Source organism: Schistocerca nitens, chromosome 9 (genome assembly GCF_023898315.1).
Source record: "Schistocerca nitens isolate TAMUIC-IGC-003100 chromosome 9, iqSchNite1.1, whole genome shotgun sequence".
Lineage (NCBI taxonomy): Eukaryota > Metazoa > Arthropoda > Insecta > Orthoptera > Acrididae > Schistocerca > Schistocerca nitens.
In genome coordinates this window covers 149,631,737-149,651,824 of record NC_064622.1, presented here as the reverse complement: position 1 = coordinate 149,651,824, position 20,088 = coordinate 149,631,737, and the positions used below count along the sequence as shown (strand labels likewise).

At 46.9% G+C, this 20,088-nt stretch overlaps 1 protein-coding gene across 1 annotated transcript in view; it reads right to left on the bottom strand.

The window, feature by feature from the left end:
• Positions 1–20,088, bottom strand: part of LOC126203802 (uncharacterized) — a 279,323-nt gene that overhangs the window by 8,648 nt on the left and 250,587 nt on the right. Inside the window, exon 9 of the mRNA XM_049938169.1 lies at positions 13,288–13,424. Coding sequence (XP_049794126.1) covers positions 13,288–13,424 — 137 coding nt within the window. The remainder of the gene's footprint in view (positions 1–13,287; positions 13,425–20,088) is intronic.

Below are 20,088 nucleotides of genomic sequence, written 5' to 3'. Positions count from 1 at the left end.
GTTATCAACATAACTTAGTAAGTAGTACAATGTTAATATACAATGTGTAATGCACTGATTTTCTTTTTGGACCGTTTAATCGTCAGTTAAGAATGTTTGAGTATCAGGTATCAAATTGATACACTGGGCCTGACTGCGTTGTTTTAAAGGAATTTTATCATTTTAGGTGTGAGACACTTGATCATGGCAGGCTACAGTAAGACGTACAACCTCCTTGACCCTAATCATGTTGCAGAAATACAAAAAAATGTTGTTCGAAGAGGATAATGATGAAGTTCAAGAGGATTTTGAAGATGGAGTAGAAACAGATTGTGATAACGCAGTTGAAGTTCGGCAGGAAGATTCAGAAACAGAGGATAAAGACAGTGAAAACGACGAGGAAATACTTGAAGAAAGCCAGCATTATTATACTGGAAGGGACAAAAAGACAAAATGCAATAAAGTTCCACTATCGCAGAGAGTACGTTTCAGGGCCCACAATATTATTCGAAAGTTACCTGTTCCTATAGGTGCGGCGAAAGCATTGGGAATGCCTTTGGAATGTTGGAATTGCCTCATAGATGACGACATTTTGTCGATTATAGTTCTGTATACCAATCATTATATTGAGAGCATCAAAGCTTCTTTCCAGCGAGAGAGAAACGTAAAACCTATAGGTATTACTAAATTAAAAGCTTTCATTGGTCTTCTGTTTTTGGCTGGTGTTAACAAAAGTAACAGACAAAGCTTAGAAGATCTGTGGGGAAGTGATGGATGGAATTGAAAAATTTCGTCTCGTTATGAACATAAAACCTTTCAAATTCATCATACGGAGCCTTAGATTTGACAATCGTGTGACTCGCGATGAAAGGAGAAAATTAGACAAGATAACAGCGATTCGGGAAATATTTTCTCTGTTTGTACAGAATTGCCAGAAATCCTACACCCTCGGAGAAAACGTTACAGTAGATGAGAAACTTGAAGGATTCCGTGGAAGGTGCAGTTTTCGCCAATACATACCTAGCAAACCAAACAAATATGGAATTAAGATATATGCGCTTGTGGATTCCCAAGTATTTTATCTCTATAATCTGAAAATATACGCTGGGCTGCAGCCAGAAGGATTGTACCACGTTAGCAATAAACCTTCAGATGTTGTTCTGCGACTATGTGAACCAATTTACCAGTCAGGTCGAAATGTGACAACTGACAATTGGTTTGATGGAAGAGCTAAGAAGAAAAAATCTTTCTTTTGTTGGACGATGAAGAAAAACAAGCGTGAGATTCCTCTGGAGTTTGCTATCAGTAAAGGCAGGGTTGTTCGTAGTTCACTTTTTGGCTTCAAGAAAGGCTGTACTCTAGTTTTCTACGTTCCTAAAAATGGAAGTGTGTTATCTTGGCATCAAGTTTGCATGAAGATAATTCAGTAGATGCTGACACTGGAGGTGAACAGAAGCCATCCATTGTAACATTTTACAATAGCACCAAAGGTGGCGTCGACACTACAGATAAGTGGACCGCTTCATACAATGTAGCAAGAAATGTGTGCCGTTGGCCCATAGTCATATTTTTTGCAATGATCAATATGAGTGGAATCAATTCACAAGTAATTTACTATGGCAACAACGAGAATTTTATCCGAAGAAAAGAATTCCTGAAGCAACTCTCACATGCGTTAGTTCTACCTCACTTGGTTCGTAGATGCTTGGACACCTCAGGAATTCACAGAGATCTTCAACTGCGGCTACAACAATATAGGCCAACGTGTGAAGAAGAAGCAGAAGACACAAGCAGAAACGAAGAACAAGGGACTGGGATCAAGAGGAAAAGGTGTAATACCTGCACAGAAAAAAAAGACTGACAAAATATTGTTGCAAAATGTGTCAGAAGCCTATCTGTTTGATACACATTGAACCTATTTGTTCTGAATGCGGAAGAACTCCGCATTTGTTACCACAGTCAAAAAGTGACGATGAAAGAAATGAATGAGTTGTAATATCATTGTTGTTCTGCTCCAGTATCATAACAGCCTTTCTGTAAACATAATTGTTATTTGTAATGTGTTTTTTTTAGTGAAATACAGGGTGATTCAAAAAGAATACCACAACTTTAAAAATGTGTATTTAATGAAAGAAACGTAATATAACCTTCTGTTATACATCATTACAAAGAGTATTTAAAAAGGTTTTTTTTCACTCAAAAACAAGTTCAGAGATGTTCAATATGGCCACCTCCTGACACTCGAGCAATATCAACCCGATACTCCAACTCGTTCCACACTCTCTGTAGCATATCAGGCGTAACAGTTTGGATAGCTGCTGTTATTTCTCGTTTCAAATCATCAATAGTGGCTGGGAGAGGTGGCCGAAACACCATATCCTTAACATACCCCCATAAGAAAAAATCGCAAGGGGTAAGATCAGGGCTTCTTGGAGGCCAGTGATGTGCTCTGGCGGCCGATCCATCGCCTCGGGTAGTTAACGTTCAGGTAGTTACGGACAGATAAGTGCCAATGTGGTGGCGCTCCATCCTGCTGCAATATGAATTGTTGTGCTTCTTGTTCGAGCTGAGGGAACAGCCAATTCTCTAACACCTCCAGATACTGTAGTCCAGTTACAGTAGCACCTTCGAAGAAAAAGGGACCAAAAACTTTATTGGCTGAAATGGCACAGAAAACGTTCACCTTAGGCGAGTCACGTTCATACTGAGTTGTTTCCCGCGGATTCTCAGTGCCCCATATACAGACATTGTGACAACTGTCGTCGATTCACTTCTGCCGTACTCAATAACACAAAAAGCTTTCTGTTGAGCGGTCGCCATCTTAGCATCAACTGACGCTGACGCCTAGTCAACAGCGCCTCAAGCGAACAAATGTACAACTAACTGAAACTTTATAGCTCCCTTAATTCGCCGACAGATAGTGCTTAGCTCTGCCTTTTGTCGTTGCAGAGTTTTAAATTCCTAAAGTTGTGGTATTCTTTTTGAATCACCCTGTATAATAAAGACGCAAATGAAAAAGCGACGTTTTTATCATTTGTTACTAAAGCCCAACATTGACGATAAGAAATCTGAATGATGAATATTTCTACTGCAGTTGTGCTCGTATGTCATCTTTGTCTTTCTTTAAATATATTTGTCACTTATAATATGTTTTGTGAACAGAATTTAATAAATGATCACGTGAATAAACGGTGTGATCAATTTGATACATCGCGCCGGGCAGAAGGTTAAAGAATTTCCTTAGCTTACCTGAAATATTATATTGGCCTTTAGCCGAGAAGATATTGCAATTTTACTTAAGTAAGGGCTTCAGCCGTTATTCTAAATCCTGCCGTTTTAAAAGGAATCATTTAAACCTATTCTATAGAAGTTAATTTGGCCCTCAGCCATGAATTGATCTTGTTGTTTTAAAGAGAAAACTGTACACTGGTTTGAGGAATAAAGTTGTGTGTGCTTGTATAACTAACAGTAATTGACCTTGGCCCCTATCCACAACCTGAACCGCTCTGTGATGCGAAACAACAGATTGCAGTATCATCCCTCAAAGTTTGCCAGTGAGGTCCTAAACACCCTGTATATAACAGCGTCAGTGATCGATCGTTTATTCCCACGTGACAAGAGCACACCATTTTCGAGAGGAATGTGTTCCGTACCTTTAGCGATGAACCTTGGAGTAGCATGCATGTTGCAGCGTGTGCTGTGGCAACAAGTCACCCTATATATAGGCTGGGCAGAGACAGTTTCTCAAAGACAGTTCAGTACCTATGTAGCTCTCATCACCTCACGAATAATTCGTCACTTCTGTAGCTCTATAATTTCGTCTTTCTGCGTTTGGGTATTGTGAAGCTTCATGAAACTTTTTATATGCAACACATCGGTTCTAACTGCAATAAACTTATTAACTCTGACACTTAAATACTTTAAGACTAGAACCTTTCCGAAAGGTCTTTTCTTTTCTTTTCTTGAACAAAGAGAAGACCTCAACAGCTACAAATGTAGCAATGAAGGATATTAGCCCATCTGCGCGTGGCTCTGTGTCCCGTAGATGCTACGTTCCGTTTGCTTTTTTCCCCTTTATTGTTATTTTGATACCTGTACATCAGGTAGGCTGACAGCAGCATACCACGCCGCTCTTCAGCCTCAGAGTGGACAACGAGAAAACATAAGGAAGACACATAATAGACTGAACATATTGACGGGCAAAAAACAGTAGACACAGAATACAAAACACACGGAGCCGTTCATACTCGACAAAAACCACACTGAAACACATTGGCACGGCGCACAAACACTGACGACTTCGACAGCGCGGTGAACGTAGGAGCATGACGGCGAACACTAAACACAAACACGATGGCACACACACAAGAAACCGATGGCGATGATCTCCAGCGCGCGAATGTCCACGTAGCGTGTGCGAGTCTGGGGACCTGCCAAGAGAGGAAGAGGGTGGAGGGGAGGGAGAGGGGAGAGTAAAGATGCCAATGGCGGAAGAGAGGGGAGGAGGAGGGGTAGGGGTAAGCCTGGGGGAGGAGTGAGGAGAAAGGAAAGAGGGAGGGAAGAGGAGGGAGAGAGGGTGCCCATAGTAACAAACACAGGAAGAGGGAGGGATGATCAAAGTTGGTAGGAGGGGTAGAGGGAGGGGAGGAGGACATCATCAGGGTGGGGGAGCTGGCGGAAGCCACCTTGGGAGAGGGCGTGGAGAGTGGAGAGATGGATAGCATGTGGGACGTGGAAGTACAGGCGCGGCAGCAGACAGGGGCGGGAGAGGATGGGAGAGACCATCGGGTGAGGAGGATCGAGTTTACGGGAGGTGTAGAGGATCCATATCCGTTCGAGGAAAAGGAGGAGGTGGGGGAAGGGAATAAGGTCATACAGGATCCGCGTGGGGAAGGGGAGATGGATACGATAGGCGAGGAGAAGAGCATGGTGTTCTAGGATCTGAAGGGATTTGTAAAAGGTAGGGGGAGCGGAGATCCAGGCAGGGTGGGCGTAGCATAGGATAGGGCGAATGATGGATTTATAGGTATAGAGGTCGGTAGAGGGGTCCAGACCCCAAGTATGACCGGAAAGGAGCTTGAGGAGACAGAGTCGGGAGTGTGCCTTGGCTTGGATCATCCGGAGTTGGGGGGTCCAGGAGAGGCGACAGTCGAGAGTGACACCAAGGTACTTAAGGGTGGGGGTGATGGCGATAGGACGGCCATAGATGGAGATGTACAAATCGAGGAGGCGAATTGAAGGGGTGGTTTTGCCTACAATGATCGCCTGGGTTTTGAAAGGATTGACCTTAAGCAACCACTGGTTGCACCAAGCGGTGAACCGGTCATGATGGGATTGGAGAAGGTGTTGGGAGCGCTGCAGGGTGGGGGCAAGGGCAAGGAAGGCGGTGTCATCGGTGTACTGGAGAAGGTGGATGGTGGGTGAAGGTGAAGGCATGTCCGCCGTATACAAGAGGTACAGAAGAGGGGAGAGGACGGAACCCTGGGGCACACCGGTGGAGGGGAAAAAGGTGCGGGAATCCGTGTTGTTGATGGTGACGTAGGAATGAGGGTGGGGAAAGAAAGGAGCCGATCAAACGGATGTAGTTAATAGGAAGGGTGAAAGCATGGAGCCTGAAGAGGAGACCAGAATGCCACATGCATTCATAGGCTCGTTCAAGGTCAAGGGAGAGGAAGATAGCGGAACGACAGAAATTAAGCTGTTCGGAGAGGAGATGAGTGAGGTGAAGGAGAAGGCCATCGGAAGAGAAGGACGGCCGAAAGCCACACTGGGTAACGGGAAGGAGGCGGTGCTGGCGGAGATGCTGGTGGATGCGTCTCGTGAGGATGGATTCCAGTTCCGTGTGGCGGAGGAAAATGTAGCCTACAGGTTGACGCGCATAGGTCGTCTGAGTAGAACGGCTTGCATGGACGGAGGAACTGTGACAGTGCAAATAGATTAATGAGACACAAATATACAGGATGGTCCATTGATCGTGACCGGGCCAAATATCTCAAGAAATAAGCGTCAAACGAAAAAACTACTAAGTACGAAACTTGTCTAGCTTGAAGAGGCAAACCAGATGGCGGTATGGTTGGCCCGATAGATGGCGCTGCCATAGGTCAAACGGATATCAACTGCGTTTTTTTTAAACATACGAACCCCCATTTTTATTACATATTCGTGAGTATGTAAAGAAATATGAATGTTTTAGTTGGACCACTTTTTTCGCTTTGTGATAGTAGGCGCTGTAATAGTCACAAACATATGGCTCATTTTAGACGAACATTTGGTAACAGGTAGGTTTTTCAAATCAAAGTACCGAATGTAGGTATTTCAAATAACTTCCGGGAATTCAGCCAGGTAACACTTTCAGCGACCGCCGATATTTCGGCGGGAGAACACCCCGCCATTTTCAAGGCAGTTTGCTTTGAGAATGGCGGGGTGTTCTCCCGCCGAAATATCGGCGGTCGCTGAAAGTATTACCTGGCTGAATTCCCGGAAGTTATTTGAAAGTTGTATACGCCAGGAGAAACTCAGGTCTCAGAACGTAGGTATGTTTGAACATTTTATTTCGGTTGTTCCAATGTGATACATGTACCTTTGTGAACTTATCATTTCTGATAACGCATGCTGTTACAGCGTGATTACCTGTAAATACCACATTAATGCAATAAATTCAAAATGATGTCCGTCAACCTCAATGCATTTGACAATACGTGTAACGACATTCCTCTCAACAGCGACTAGTTCGCCTTCCGTAATGTTCGCTCATGCATTGACAATGCGCTCACGCATGTTGTCAGGCGTTGTCGGTGGATCACGTTAGCAAATATCCTTCAACTTTCCCCACAGAAATAAATCCGGGGAAGTAAGATCCGGTGAACGTGCTGACCATGAAATCACCTGTCATGAAATATGCTATTCTATACCGCTTCAACCGCACGTGAGCTATGTGTCGGACATCCATCATGTTGGAAGTACATCGCCATTCTGTCATGCAGTGAAACATCTTGTACTAACATCGTAGGAAATCAGCATACATTGCACCATTCAGATTGCCTTCGATAAAATGGGGGCCAATTATCCTTCCTCCCATAATGCCGCACCATACATAAAACCGCCAAGGTCGCTGATATTCCACTTGTCGCAGCCATTGTGGATTTTCCGTTGCCCAATAGTGCATATTATGCCGGTTTACGTTACCGCTGTTGGTGAATGACGCTTCGTCGCTAAATAGAACGCGTGCAAAAAATCTGTCATCGTCCCGTAATTTCTCTTGTGCCCAGTGGCAGTACTGTACACGATGTTCAGAGTCGTCGCCTTGCAATTATTGGTACATAGAAACATGGCACGGGCGCAGTCGATGTTGATGTAGCATTCTCAACACCGACGTTTTTGAGATTCCCGATTCTCGCGCAATTTGCTACTGATGTGCAGATTAGCCGCGACAGCAGCTAAAACACCTACTTGGGCATCATCATTGGTTGCAGGTCGTGGTTGATGTTTCAAATGTGGCTGAACACTTCCTGTTTCCTTAAATAACGTAACTATCCGGCGAACGGCCCGGACACTAGGATGATGTCGTCCAGGATACCGAGCAGCATACATAGCACAGGCCCGTTCGGCATTTTGATCACAATAGCCAAACATCAACACGATATCGACCTTTTCCGCAATTGGTAAACGGTCCATTTTAACACGAGTAATGTATCACGAAGCAAATACCGTCCGCACTGACGGAATGTTACGTGATACCACGTACTTATACGTTTGTGACTATTACAGGGCCATCTATCACAAAGCGAAAAAAGTGGTCCAACTAAAACATTCATATTTCTCTACGTACTACACGAATATGTAGTAAAAAATGGGGGTTCCTATTAAAAAACAATGCAGTTGATATCCGTTTGACCTATGGCAGCGCCATCTAGCGGGCCAACCATAGCGCCATCTGGTTTCCCCCTTCAAGCTAGACGAGTTCCGTTCTTTGTAGTTTTTTCGTTTGATGCTTATTTCGTGAGATATTTGACCCGGTCACTGTCAATGGACCACCCTGTATACTTTTAATCAGTTGCTACACCTGAGTTGTACAGCAGCTTGTTGCATGTGCTTGCGGACAGGTTCAACTAAGCACTGGCCTGTCAAGGCGTTCGTCAACAAGACTGTGTCCGTCCTGGGCTCCACACTGCCAATCACTGTATCAAACACCTAGCCCTATGTGAAGGCTATAGGCGACTCTGCTTGTAGACTAAGTCTCGCAGGCTCATCTCCACTACGAACTGTAGCTACGAACTGCCACTCTGGCACTCCGTACTATAACTGTCGCACAAGACACCAAACATGAACCACCGTTGCTGCCTGAGGCCGCCGCTTATCACAGCTCGGAAGCCCATCTCGTTGGCGGCGGCGTGGACGTTGCTGATTGGGCCGCACTTGTGGTTAGCGGCGAACTTCAAAGCCCTGTCCATTGCGCCAATCGGAAACTGTCTCAGTGTGTCAGCTCTGGTTGTGTCCATTGGCGAGGACGTAACATATCTTACGGCACAAGTGCAGAAACCAAAAAGAAAGACAGCAAAAAACATTAACTGTTTTAAAATAAATCATGGCCATTAAAATTGCTACACCAAGAAGAATGGCAGATGATAAACGGGTATTCGTTGGATGAATATGTTATACTAGAACTGACATGTGATTACATTTTCATGCAATTTGGGTGCATAGATCCTGAGAACTCAGTACGCAGATCAACCTCCTCTGGCCGTAATAACGGCCTTGATACGCCTGGGCATTGAGTCAAACAGAGCTTGGATGGCGTGTACAAGTACAGCTGCCCATGCAGCTTCAACACGATACCACAGTTCATCAAGAGTAGTGACTGGCGTATTGTGACGAGCCAGTTGCTCGGCCATCATTGACCAGACGTTTTCAGTTGGTGAGAGATCTGGAGAATGTGTTAGCCAGGGCAGCAGTCGAACATTTTCTGTATCCAGAAAGGCCAGTACAGGACGTGCAACATGCGCCGTGCATTATCCTGCTGAAATGTAGGGTTTCGCAGGGATCGAATGAAGGGTAGAGCCACGGGTCGTAACACCACTGTTCAAAGTGCCGTCAATGCGAACAAGAGATGACCGAGACGTGTAACCAATGTCACCCCATACCATCACGTCGGGTGATTCGCCAGTATGGCGATGACGAATACACGCATCCAATGTGCGCTTACCGCGATGTCGCCAAACACGGATGCCACCATCATGATGCTGTAAACAGAACCTGGATTCATCCGAAAAAATTATGTTTTGCCATTCGTGCACCCAGGTTCGTCGTTGAGTACACCATCGCAGGCGCTCGTGTCTGTGATTCAGCTTCAAGGGTAACCGCAGCCATGGTTCCGAGCTGATAGTCCATGCTGCTGCAAACGTCGTCGAACTGTTCGTGCAGATGGTTGTTGTCTTGCAAACGTCACCATCTGTTGACTCAGGGATCGAGACGTGGCGGATAAGATGCCTGACATCTCGATTACTAGTGAAACGAGGCGGTTGGGATCCAGCATGGCGTTCCGTACTACCCTCCTGAACCCACCGATTCCATAATCTGCTAACAGTCATTGGATCTCGACCAACGCGTGCAGCAATGTCGCGATATGATAAACCGCAATCGCGATAGGCTACAATGCGACCTTTAGCAAAGTCGTAAACGTGATGGTACGCATTTCTCCTCTTTACACGGGGCATCCCAACAACGTTTCACCAGGCAACGCCGGTCAGCTGCTGTTTGTGTATGAGAAATCGGTTGGCAACTTTCCTCATGTCAGCACGCTGTAGCTGTCGCCACCGTCGCCAACCTTGTGTGAACGCTCTGGAAAGCTAATCATTTGCATATCACAGCATCTTCTTCCTATCGATTAAATTTCGCGTCTGTAGTACGTCATTTTCGTGGTGTAGCAATTTTAATGGCCAGTAGTGTAGTTTATGTTTTTCATTTCCTTAATCACATCATTTTTATAACAGTATTTAGTAACTTATATTAGTTGCATAGTAACTATCACAAATAACTACGTATTTAAACCAGACAGACCCTTCTAGGACCCAGAAGGGCTGCGTCCTTAGACCCAGAAATCCAGAAGTATTGAAAACAGACACACTAGGCAACCAAAAGAAGTCACATTTTGGTGAAATATTTGATTATGTAATTAGAATGATAATTTCCGTAACAGGATGTACTGTACAGGTTTTTTTTAAGATGTGGCACTGTAACAGTATTTTTGTAAAACACGATATTATAATGAATAAAACATATCGCTGTCACCAACTTTGTTATTCTGATCACTGTAGACCACTTTTCGTAAACAGTCATGACATATATACTTTTTCATTCCCTGCCCCTTAGAAAGAACTTATCTATATCATTGTACAAAATTATCAAATGATGAATAAGTACAATTATTATTGTTATTAGTTCGCTTGATGCGTGTATGTCTTATCTTCACTTTCAACATTCCTGAAGTTTTCATTCGTTTTGAGATTTACAGAACTAAATCTATACATGAGACGCGGCAGTGCGAAGCATGTGTCAGCTAACGTACAGCGATATATGAAACTAATAACCATATTGAGGTTGAAGCTCTTGTGTCCGTGTTTGCTTACAAATAGACTTGTTTCTGGAGGAGATCCACCTTGAGCAAACCACAACTTCATCGTTTCTTCCAATTCCCAGACAGTTTAGCCGAAGTGAAGTGAAATGTCAGCATTATCAGTGGGCTTTTATTTTTTTCTTTGTTGCCTCATGCTGTGGTTTCCTGTTTTTTACGTCTTCATTGCATTTGTTTCCTGGATATATTCTTGCCTTATTGGAAACTGATTTACTCTGACCATCGATATAGAGCTTTACAATATTATAGTTTTTGCTACACTGTATGAGCGAGTTACGAATCAGTCTGCGACTTTCCATTATATTACAGTCAGAGTAATTGCAGGGTTTTGAGATTACTACCTGAGTTTTGGGCCGAACAGATATTTCGTTGATCACAATAATAGAACACTGGACCAGCTCGTCCACCTGTCGTATATTAAATGTTTTTGTACCGCATTCACTTAGGCGAAGTGTAGGGACTAGCCCAGAATTTCAATAAATAAGCGAAGGAAACTGCTTCACTCAGGGCGGCCTGTGTAGCAGTACACGCTCATTAATCCTCCATGCGTTCAAAGTAATATCTCACACTCTCACACAAAAGTCCTATAAAATACAACACTATGAGATTTTCCCAAGATCGAAAGGTTAACGCCGAATTTCGGACAATCACTTCCCCTAGCAAGCACTATAACAAGGAGGACGAACATAAGGACAAATACGGTAATTCAGAAGTATATAAAATACATTGTCAGAATTGTCAGCGCATATATATTGGCCGAACATGAAAACCATTTAGAATACACACATCAAAAAAAGTTTTGCATCACGCCGGTTCCCAGAACTCCTGAAGACAGAGATTGACTTTGCACATTGTATCACAGACACAGTCGCCTTGACTGTTCAGAGACGTCACTAAACCCGCCCAAATATGTAAACACCCATGCATGTGCAGTGCCTATTAGACGGAGGGGGTCCGACAGCTGATCAGTTCCAGTCATTCCACCAGGAAGGAGGTACACGGCTGGTGTTGTCTGTAGTTCAAGCATGCCTAGACGGTCAATACCGCTGTTCGATCGTGTCGGAATTGTTAATTTGTGCCAGGAAGGGCTCTCAACTAGGGAAGTGTCCAGGAGTCCCGGAGTGAACCAAAGCGATGTTCTTCAAATATGGGGGAGATACAGAGAGCAGTAACTGTCGATGACATGCCTCGCTCAGGCCACCCAAGTGGCAGTGGATGACCGCTACCTACGTATTATGGCTCGGAGGAACCCTCATAGCAACGCCACCACGTTGAATAATGCTTTTCGTTCAGCCACAGGACGTCGTGCTACGACTAAAACTGTGCGCGATAGGCAGCATGATGCGCAACTTCGCTCCCGACGTCCATGGCGAGGTCCATCTTTGCAACCAAACCACGACACCATGCAGCGCCGTGGAGATGGGCCGAACAACACGCCGAATTGATCGCACAGGATTGGCGTCACGTTCTCTTCGCCGAAGAGTGTCGCATATCCCTTCAACCATACAATCGTCGGAGGCGCTAATGTTGAAAGCCTGAGACAGACTGTTCAGCGAGTGCAGCCAGGTGGAGGTTCCCTGCTGTTATAGGGTGGCATCATGGGTGGCCGACGGTCGCCGCTGGTGGTCATGGAAAGCGCCGTAACGGTTCTGCGTTAGGTGAATGTCATCCTCAGACCGATAGTGCAACCATATCGGCAGCATATTGGCGAGGCATTCGTCGTCATAAACGACAATTCGACATCTTGTGAATGAGTTCCTTCAATATAACGACATCGCTCGACTATAGTGGCCAGCTTGTCTCCAGACATGCCTATCGAACATGCCTGGGACAGATTGAAAAGGGCTGTTTATGGACGATGTGACCCACCAACCACTTTGAGGAATCGCCGTTGAGGAGTGGGACAATCTGGACCAACAGTGCCTTGATGAACTTGTGGATAGTATGCCACGACGAATAGAGGCATGCATCAATGCAAGAGAACGTGCTACTGGGTATTAGAGGTACCGGTGTGTACAGCAATCTGGACCACCACCTCTGAAGGTCTCGCTGTATGGTGGCACAACATGCTATGTGTGGTTTTCATGGGCGAAAATGATGTTTATGTTGATCTCTATTCCAATTTTCTGTACAGGTTTCGGAACCCTCGGATCAGAAGTGACGCAAAACTTTTATTGATGTGTGTACTTCATAAAGAACACTGGAATTTAAATTGCAGTCGTACAACACTGGCTGTGCGTCTGAAGACAACTAACCATACTTCATGCGAGATTGAAGATAGCATCAAAATTAAGCATAGCACAGGGAAAGACCCTGTGGTAAACGTCTTCGAATAATTTGAAATTCTTGCCGAAAAGATGAAGAACCCGCAAAAGTTGTCATATGAACAAAAAGAGTTTAATTTACATGGATTCTTCTATTTATTCGACGAAGTGTGTAGAAAATAAGTCAAGAAATACTCTCAACTATCTATTGAGAGAAAACAGAACACCTTCAACGACTAGAGATAAGACGTTCATATTCACAGGACATGTACATTAGCACGTTCTGCAGAAATGATACGTGCTAAGCTTCTTTCAAGCTACGAAAAATCGAATGAGTGCGAGAGGTACAACAAGCACAGTGTGTGTGTGTGTGTGTGTGTGTGTGTGTGTGTGTGTGTGTGCTGGGTTACTCACGTTGCATATGCTTCCTCCATATACTCCTCCAGCGCAGAAAGAGGTTCTAGCGTTGTAGTTGGGAAAGTAGGCTTTGCAGTTAGCGTTGGAATCCACGACCAGTGGCATATACAGCAGCACTTGGGAACAGCGTGCCTCTGAAATCAGAGAATCATCCACCATGAGAGGAGCAATCTCGGAAGGAAATAAATCAATCAAATTGCTCGTTTTATAATTTCAAAACGCCTTTTTCTCGTTGTAATGTAATATTTATTATGCACTACACGCGTTCGCCATTTATATTAAACGCAGCTCCAGCAAACTTTTCTTGTTAAATACATTTCTGTTTGTACTTATACTCACAGACTTGAAACACCACAATTTTTACTGGCACTCGTTTGTGTTGCCAAAATCTGTTTTTCCTCTCATCTGGCCGTAGGTTATGCGGGCACATTTCCACTACCCTTATGATAATTCGACACATATTACCGTCGCGATCGTCTGATTCTGTACTTTTCAAATTTCGTTTCTCGTGAGCCAAATGATGCGGAACACTTCACTTCTGACGAGAATTACAGATTCATCCTCCCAATAACTGTGAAAGCGTTTTTTCGTGACACTGTACACTAAGCGTTTCTTATTTTGTGTTTTCGGAGAGAAAATTTCTTCGTCAGCATTTCCACGTTTCACCTAAGCTTTGCATGGTGACGCGATGAAAGGATTTCACCGGCGTTAGTGAGGCTCTGCTACACTGGTGGCCTATAGTTCACTGCCTCTGTGTATCAAGTGGAACCATTACGGTTTAGAAAGTAGTTGTTTGTGGTGGGTCGCGACTATGCGCCGACGACACACCGCCGAAATACACTCATGCTCAGAAAAAACAGAGCACCTTGAACGACTAGAAATACACTCCTGGAAATTGAAATAAGAACACCGTGAATTCATTGTCCCAGGAAGGGGAAACTTTATTGACACATTCCTGGGGTCAGATACATCACATGATCACACTGACAGAACCACAGGCACATAATAGACACAGGCAACAGAGCATGCACAATGTCGGCACTAGTACAGTGTATATCCACCTTTCGCAGCAATGCAGGCTGCTATTCTCCCATGGAGACGATCGTAGAGATGCTGGATGTAGTCCTGTGGAACGGCTTGCCATGCCATTTCCACCTGGCGCCTCAGTTGGACCAGCGTTCGTGCTGGACGTGCAGACCGCGTGAGACGACGCTTCATCCAGTCCCAAACATGCTCAATGGGGGACAGATCTGGAGACCTTGCTGGCCAGGGTAGTTGACTTACACCTTCTAGAGCACGTTGGGAGGCACGGGATACATGCGGACGTGCATTGTCCTGTTGGAACAGCAAGTTCCCTTGCCGGTCTAGGAATGGTAGAACGATGGGTTCGATGACGGTTTGGATGTACCGTGCACTATTCAGTGTCCCCTCGACGATCACCAGTGGTGTACGGCCAGTGTAGGAGATCGCTCCCCACACCATGATGCCGGGTGTTGGCCCTGTGTGCCTCGGTCGTATGCAGTCCTGATTGTGGCGCTCACCTGCACGGCGCCAAACACGCATACGACCATCATTGGCACCAAGGCAGAAGCGACTCTCATCGCTGAAGACGACACGTCTCCATTCGTCCCTCCATTCACGCGTGTCGCGACACCACTGGAGGCGGGCTGCACGATGTTGGGGCGTGAGCGGAAGACGGCCTAACGGTGTGCGGGACCGTAGCCCAGCTTCATGGAGACGGTTGCGAATGGTCCTCGCCGATACCCCAGGAGCAACAGTGTCCCTAATTTGCTGGGAAGTGGCGGTGCGGTCCCCTACGGCACTGCGTAGGATCCTACGGTCTTGGCGTGCATCCGTGCGTCGCTGCGGTCCGGTCCCAGGTCGACGGGCACGTGCACCTTCCGCCGACCACTGGCGACAACATCGATGTACTGTGGAGACCTCACGCCCCACGTGTTGAGCAATTCGGCGGTACGTCCACCCGGCCTCCCGCATGCCCACTATACGCCCTCGCTCAAAGTCCGTCAACTGCACATACGGTTCACGTCCACGCTGTCGCGGCATGCTACCAGTGTTAAAGACTGCGATGGAGCTCCGTATGCCACGGCAAACTGGCTGACACTGACGGCGGCGGTGCACAAATGCTGCGCAGCTAGCGCCATTCGACGGCCAACACCGCGGTTCCTGGTGTGTCCGCTGTGCCGTGCGTGTGATCATTGCTTGTACAGCCCTCTCGCAGTGTCCGGAGCAAGTATGGTGGGTCTGACACACCGGTGTCAATGTGTTCTTTTTTCCATTTCCAGGAGTGTAAGAAGTTCATATTCACAGGACATGTACATTAGTACGTTGTGCAGAAATGGTTAGTATTTTAAGAATGACGTCCAACGGGTTCGAGGTCAACATCGATATCGCGGCGCAACACCAGCTACCAGTAAAATGTGCCTCCTGCTCTCGATGTTGCTATAAATGGAAGGCAATGGATCAGTGTGACTTAAGCAGACGTGCAGGATGACTCGCAGACGTATGCGCGAACTGCACTATGAAATTAATGAGTTTGAACATGATGATGATGATGACGATTTTGGTTTGTGGGGCGGTCAACAGCTTGCTTATCAGCGCCCGTAAAAATTCCAAATATTTTCTCTGTCCATTCTCGCCATTTTTCCTAAATTATGATTAAATGATGAGGACAACACAAACAACCAGTCCACTGGAGGAAATAATCCCCGACGCGGCCCGGAATCGAATCGAACCCAGGACCCCAGCATCCAGGGGCACCAACGCTAACCACTAGACCACAAACTGCGGACGAATTTGAGAGAGTGCCAATTATTGGCGTGAGGGAACGTGACGCATCCATCCGGGAAAATGCTGCTCGTGTGGGACGAAGTGTTTCCACTACGAGATGGGTCAGGTCTCACCACGCAGATTCCCCCCTCCCCGAGAAGACAGTCACCTCATCCGAATGGCGCTTAGTACATGTCTGTATCTGCGTTCTCCTCGGCTCCAGGCAACAATGGAACGGTCTAACACATCGTTCACTAGCAGGGGTGACAGTCCGTCGCCATTTATTACGGCATGGGTTACATGCATGGGTTACATGTGCGAAGTCCACTTCTGACGAATGTGCAGAAATAATAGACGGCAATGGTGTATATAACGACGTCACTGTGGTCAGGAATGGCATGAGATAGAGTTTTTTGACGAATCCAGGTTCTGTTTGTTTGAAAATGATGACCGCATTTTGGGGAGCACCATTGATTTCATTCGCACAAGACATACATAAAATCGCAAATTACAGTTGGTGCATGTCCAGGGCACTCAGACCAGTGTGACCTGCGTGAATTACAACCAGCGACCAGTACCCATACCCATCCTGCACAACACCCCAGACACCTTTCTTTTCAGCAAGACCACGTGCCGCTTCACGAACACATCCCTTCATGGTGTCACAGGATATCAGCCTTTTGCCCTGGCCCGCCAGATCAGCATACATGTCGGCAGTCGAAAATGTGTGGGACATGGTGAGATGACGTGTGAACGAATGTAACCCAGTGCCAAGCATCACAGTGAACTGTGGAACCAGGTGAATGCAGCGTGGACAACTTTACCATAGGACGCCATTCGATCCTGATACGCGTCAGTGTCATCACGCAGGGAATAGGTTACCAGGGCCAATGGCGGACCCTGTACCTACTAGCGAACAGGACACGTGCTGAACTGAGTTGACAGAATGCTAACCATTTCTGCAGAACATTCCAATGTACACTCATGCTCATAAATTAAGGATAATTGCAGAATGTGGTGCCACACAACGTGCCACTACACAAAACTGAGGCTAATAGCATAGGCACATAGGGGACGCACACGACACGAATCTGTAAGTCCACGGTATTGGTGAGTAGTTGAGAAAACCGCCCCGAAACACATGTGCTACAAAACGCCACTGTTTCCTGCGCATGTACCCCGACAACAGTATGGGATATGATCACCATGCACACGTACACAGGCCGCACAACGGGTCGGCATACTCAGGATCAGGTGGTCGAGCAGCTGCAGGGGTATAGCCTCCCATTCATGCCCAAGTGCCTGTCTGAGCTCCTGAAGTGTCCTAGGGGTTTGACATGCAGCGATCTGTCGACCGAGAGCATCCCAAGCGTGCTCGATGGGGTTTAGGTCTGGAGAACAGGCAGGCCACTCCATTCGCCTCATATCTTCTGTCTCAAGGAACTCCTCCACGATGGCAGCTGGGTGGGGGCGTGCCTCATCATCAATCAGTAGGAAGGTAGGACCCACTGCACCCCTGAAAAGGCGGACATACTGGTGCAAAATGACGTCCCGATACACCTGACCTGTTACAGTTCCTCTGTTAAAGACATGCAGGGGTGTACGTGCACCAATCCCACCCCACACCATCAAACGACGACCTCCATACAGGTCCCCTTCAAGGACATTAAGGGGTTGGTATCTGGACCTTGGTTCACGCCAGATGAAAACCCGGCGAGAATCACTGTTCAGACTACACCTAGACTCGTCCGTGAACATAACCTGGGAGCACTGTCCCAATGACTGTGTAATGTGTTCTTCAGACCAGGCGTCACAGGTTCTCCTGCGACCAGGGGTTAGTGGACTGCACCTTACAGGTCTCTGGGCGAATAAAACATGTCTGTTCAGTCGTCTGTAGACTGTGTGTCTGGAGACACCTGTTCCAGTGGCTGCGGTAAGATCCCGAGCAAGGCTACCTGCAGTACTCTGTGGCCGTCTGCGGGCAGTAATGGTGAGATATCGGTCTTCCTGTTGTGTTGTATACTGTGGACGTCCCGTACTGTAGCGCCTGGACATGTTTCCTGGCTGCTATCTTGAGATCACACTTTGTGGCACACGGAGGGCCCGTGCTACGAACTACTGTGTTTGACCAGCCTCCAGTCGCCCTAATACAGCCTCCAAGCCGGCCGCTGGTGGCCGAGCGGTTCTGGCGCTACAGTCTGGAACCGCGCGACCGCTACGGTCGCAGGTTCGAATCCTGCCTCGGGCATGGATGTGTGTGTTGTCCTTAGGTTAGTTAGGTTTAAGTAGTTCTAAGTTCTAGGGGACTTATGACCTCAGCAGTTGAGTCCCATAGTGCTCAGAGCCATTTTGAACAGCCTCCAGTCGCCCTAGTATACTACCCCTCATAACTTCATCAATATGTGTTCTTTGAGGCATTTTCAACACACAGTCACCATTAGCACGTCTGAAAACGTCTTCACACTTACTCACTGCGCCGTACTCTGATATGCACCAACACACCTCAGCGTATGTGGACTGCTGCCAGCGCCATCGTGCGACGACTGCAGGTCAAATGCACCCCATGGTCATACCCCGAGGTGATTTAAACCTGCAAACCGCCCGCTAGAGCGTTGTTTCACCGTGTATCAGCATTATCCTTAATTTATGAGCTAGAGTGTGCATGTTCTGAGAATATGAATGTCCTGTCTATAGTTCAAGGTGTTCAGTTTTTTTCTGAATATGAGTGTAGTTGTTTGTGGCGTGTATGCGAGTATGCGCCGACGCCATACCGCCGGAATAGCATGGCGGGTAGCCTACCACCTTGCAGAAGGCCAGCGGCTGCAAGCGAGCAAGTTTAACGGCCGCCGCCAGATGGACCCCTCGGCTTGGAGGACACGCGCTCACCAACTGCTTCATTGGCGGAGAAGTCAGCATTTCCGCAAACACATCGCACCACCAATAGGAATCTTGTATGCATCCGCCGTTAGCGTAGCGTATTTAGGGTCACGCTAGCAGCTCCGCCAGCAGCTTCGTCGCAGTTAGTGGCTTCCAGATGCCCGCTGACCACGCAGCCGATCACTGCCACATGCCGCGCACCCTGCTCCTCGTCAGCCCTCTCTACCAGGGCGCCGTTCTGCTGGTAGTGCGATTATCTCACGGCTGTCTGATTTTGGCCGAACTGATCAGTGGACTTGTCTCAGACTGTCGAAGCTGCGAGAACTGACGGAAGGACATGTTTTGCAGAATAAGGTTGAGCTGGTGCATTTCTGGCTCCAGTTGCCGTCGATTCTCATTTTCATCTTTGAGTCGACTTCGCCGTTGATTGCTCTTCTTCATATCTTTGCCGGCGGGCATTAAACTGCAGAGCGTGCGTTCTACTGCGACTCTTGTGGGGGTATCCGCGGTGTGAGGTGCAGTGGCGTGGGACTGTGTACGGAGGCAGCACGCGGAGAGCCGCTACGGTGTGTCGAATCGTGCAACGCCGATCCATTGCCCATGGTGGTTTGGTTTTCCTAGAGGTGAGAAGGACAAGCGCACTACTGGCCATTAAAACTGCTACACCACGAAGATGACGTGCTACAGACGAGAAATTTAACCGACAGGAATAAGATGCTGTGATATGCAAATGATTATCTTTTCAGAGCATTCACACAAGGTTGGCGCCGGTGGCGACACCTACTACTTGCGGACATAAGGAAAGTTTCCAACCGATTTCTCATACACAAACAGCCGTTAATCGGCGTTGCCTCGTGAAACGTTGTTGTGATGCCTCGTGTAAGGAGGAGAAATGAGTACCATCACGTTTCCAACTTTGATAAAAGTCGGATTGTAGCCTATCGCGATTGCGCTTTATCGTATCGCGACATTGGTACTCACGTTGGGCGAGATCCAATGACTGATAGCAGAATATGGAATCGGTGGGTTCAGGAGGGTAATACGGAACGCCGTGCTGGATCCCAACGGCCTCGTATCACTAGCAGTCGAGATGACAGGCATCTTATCCGCATGGCTGTAACGAATCGTGCAGCC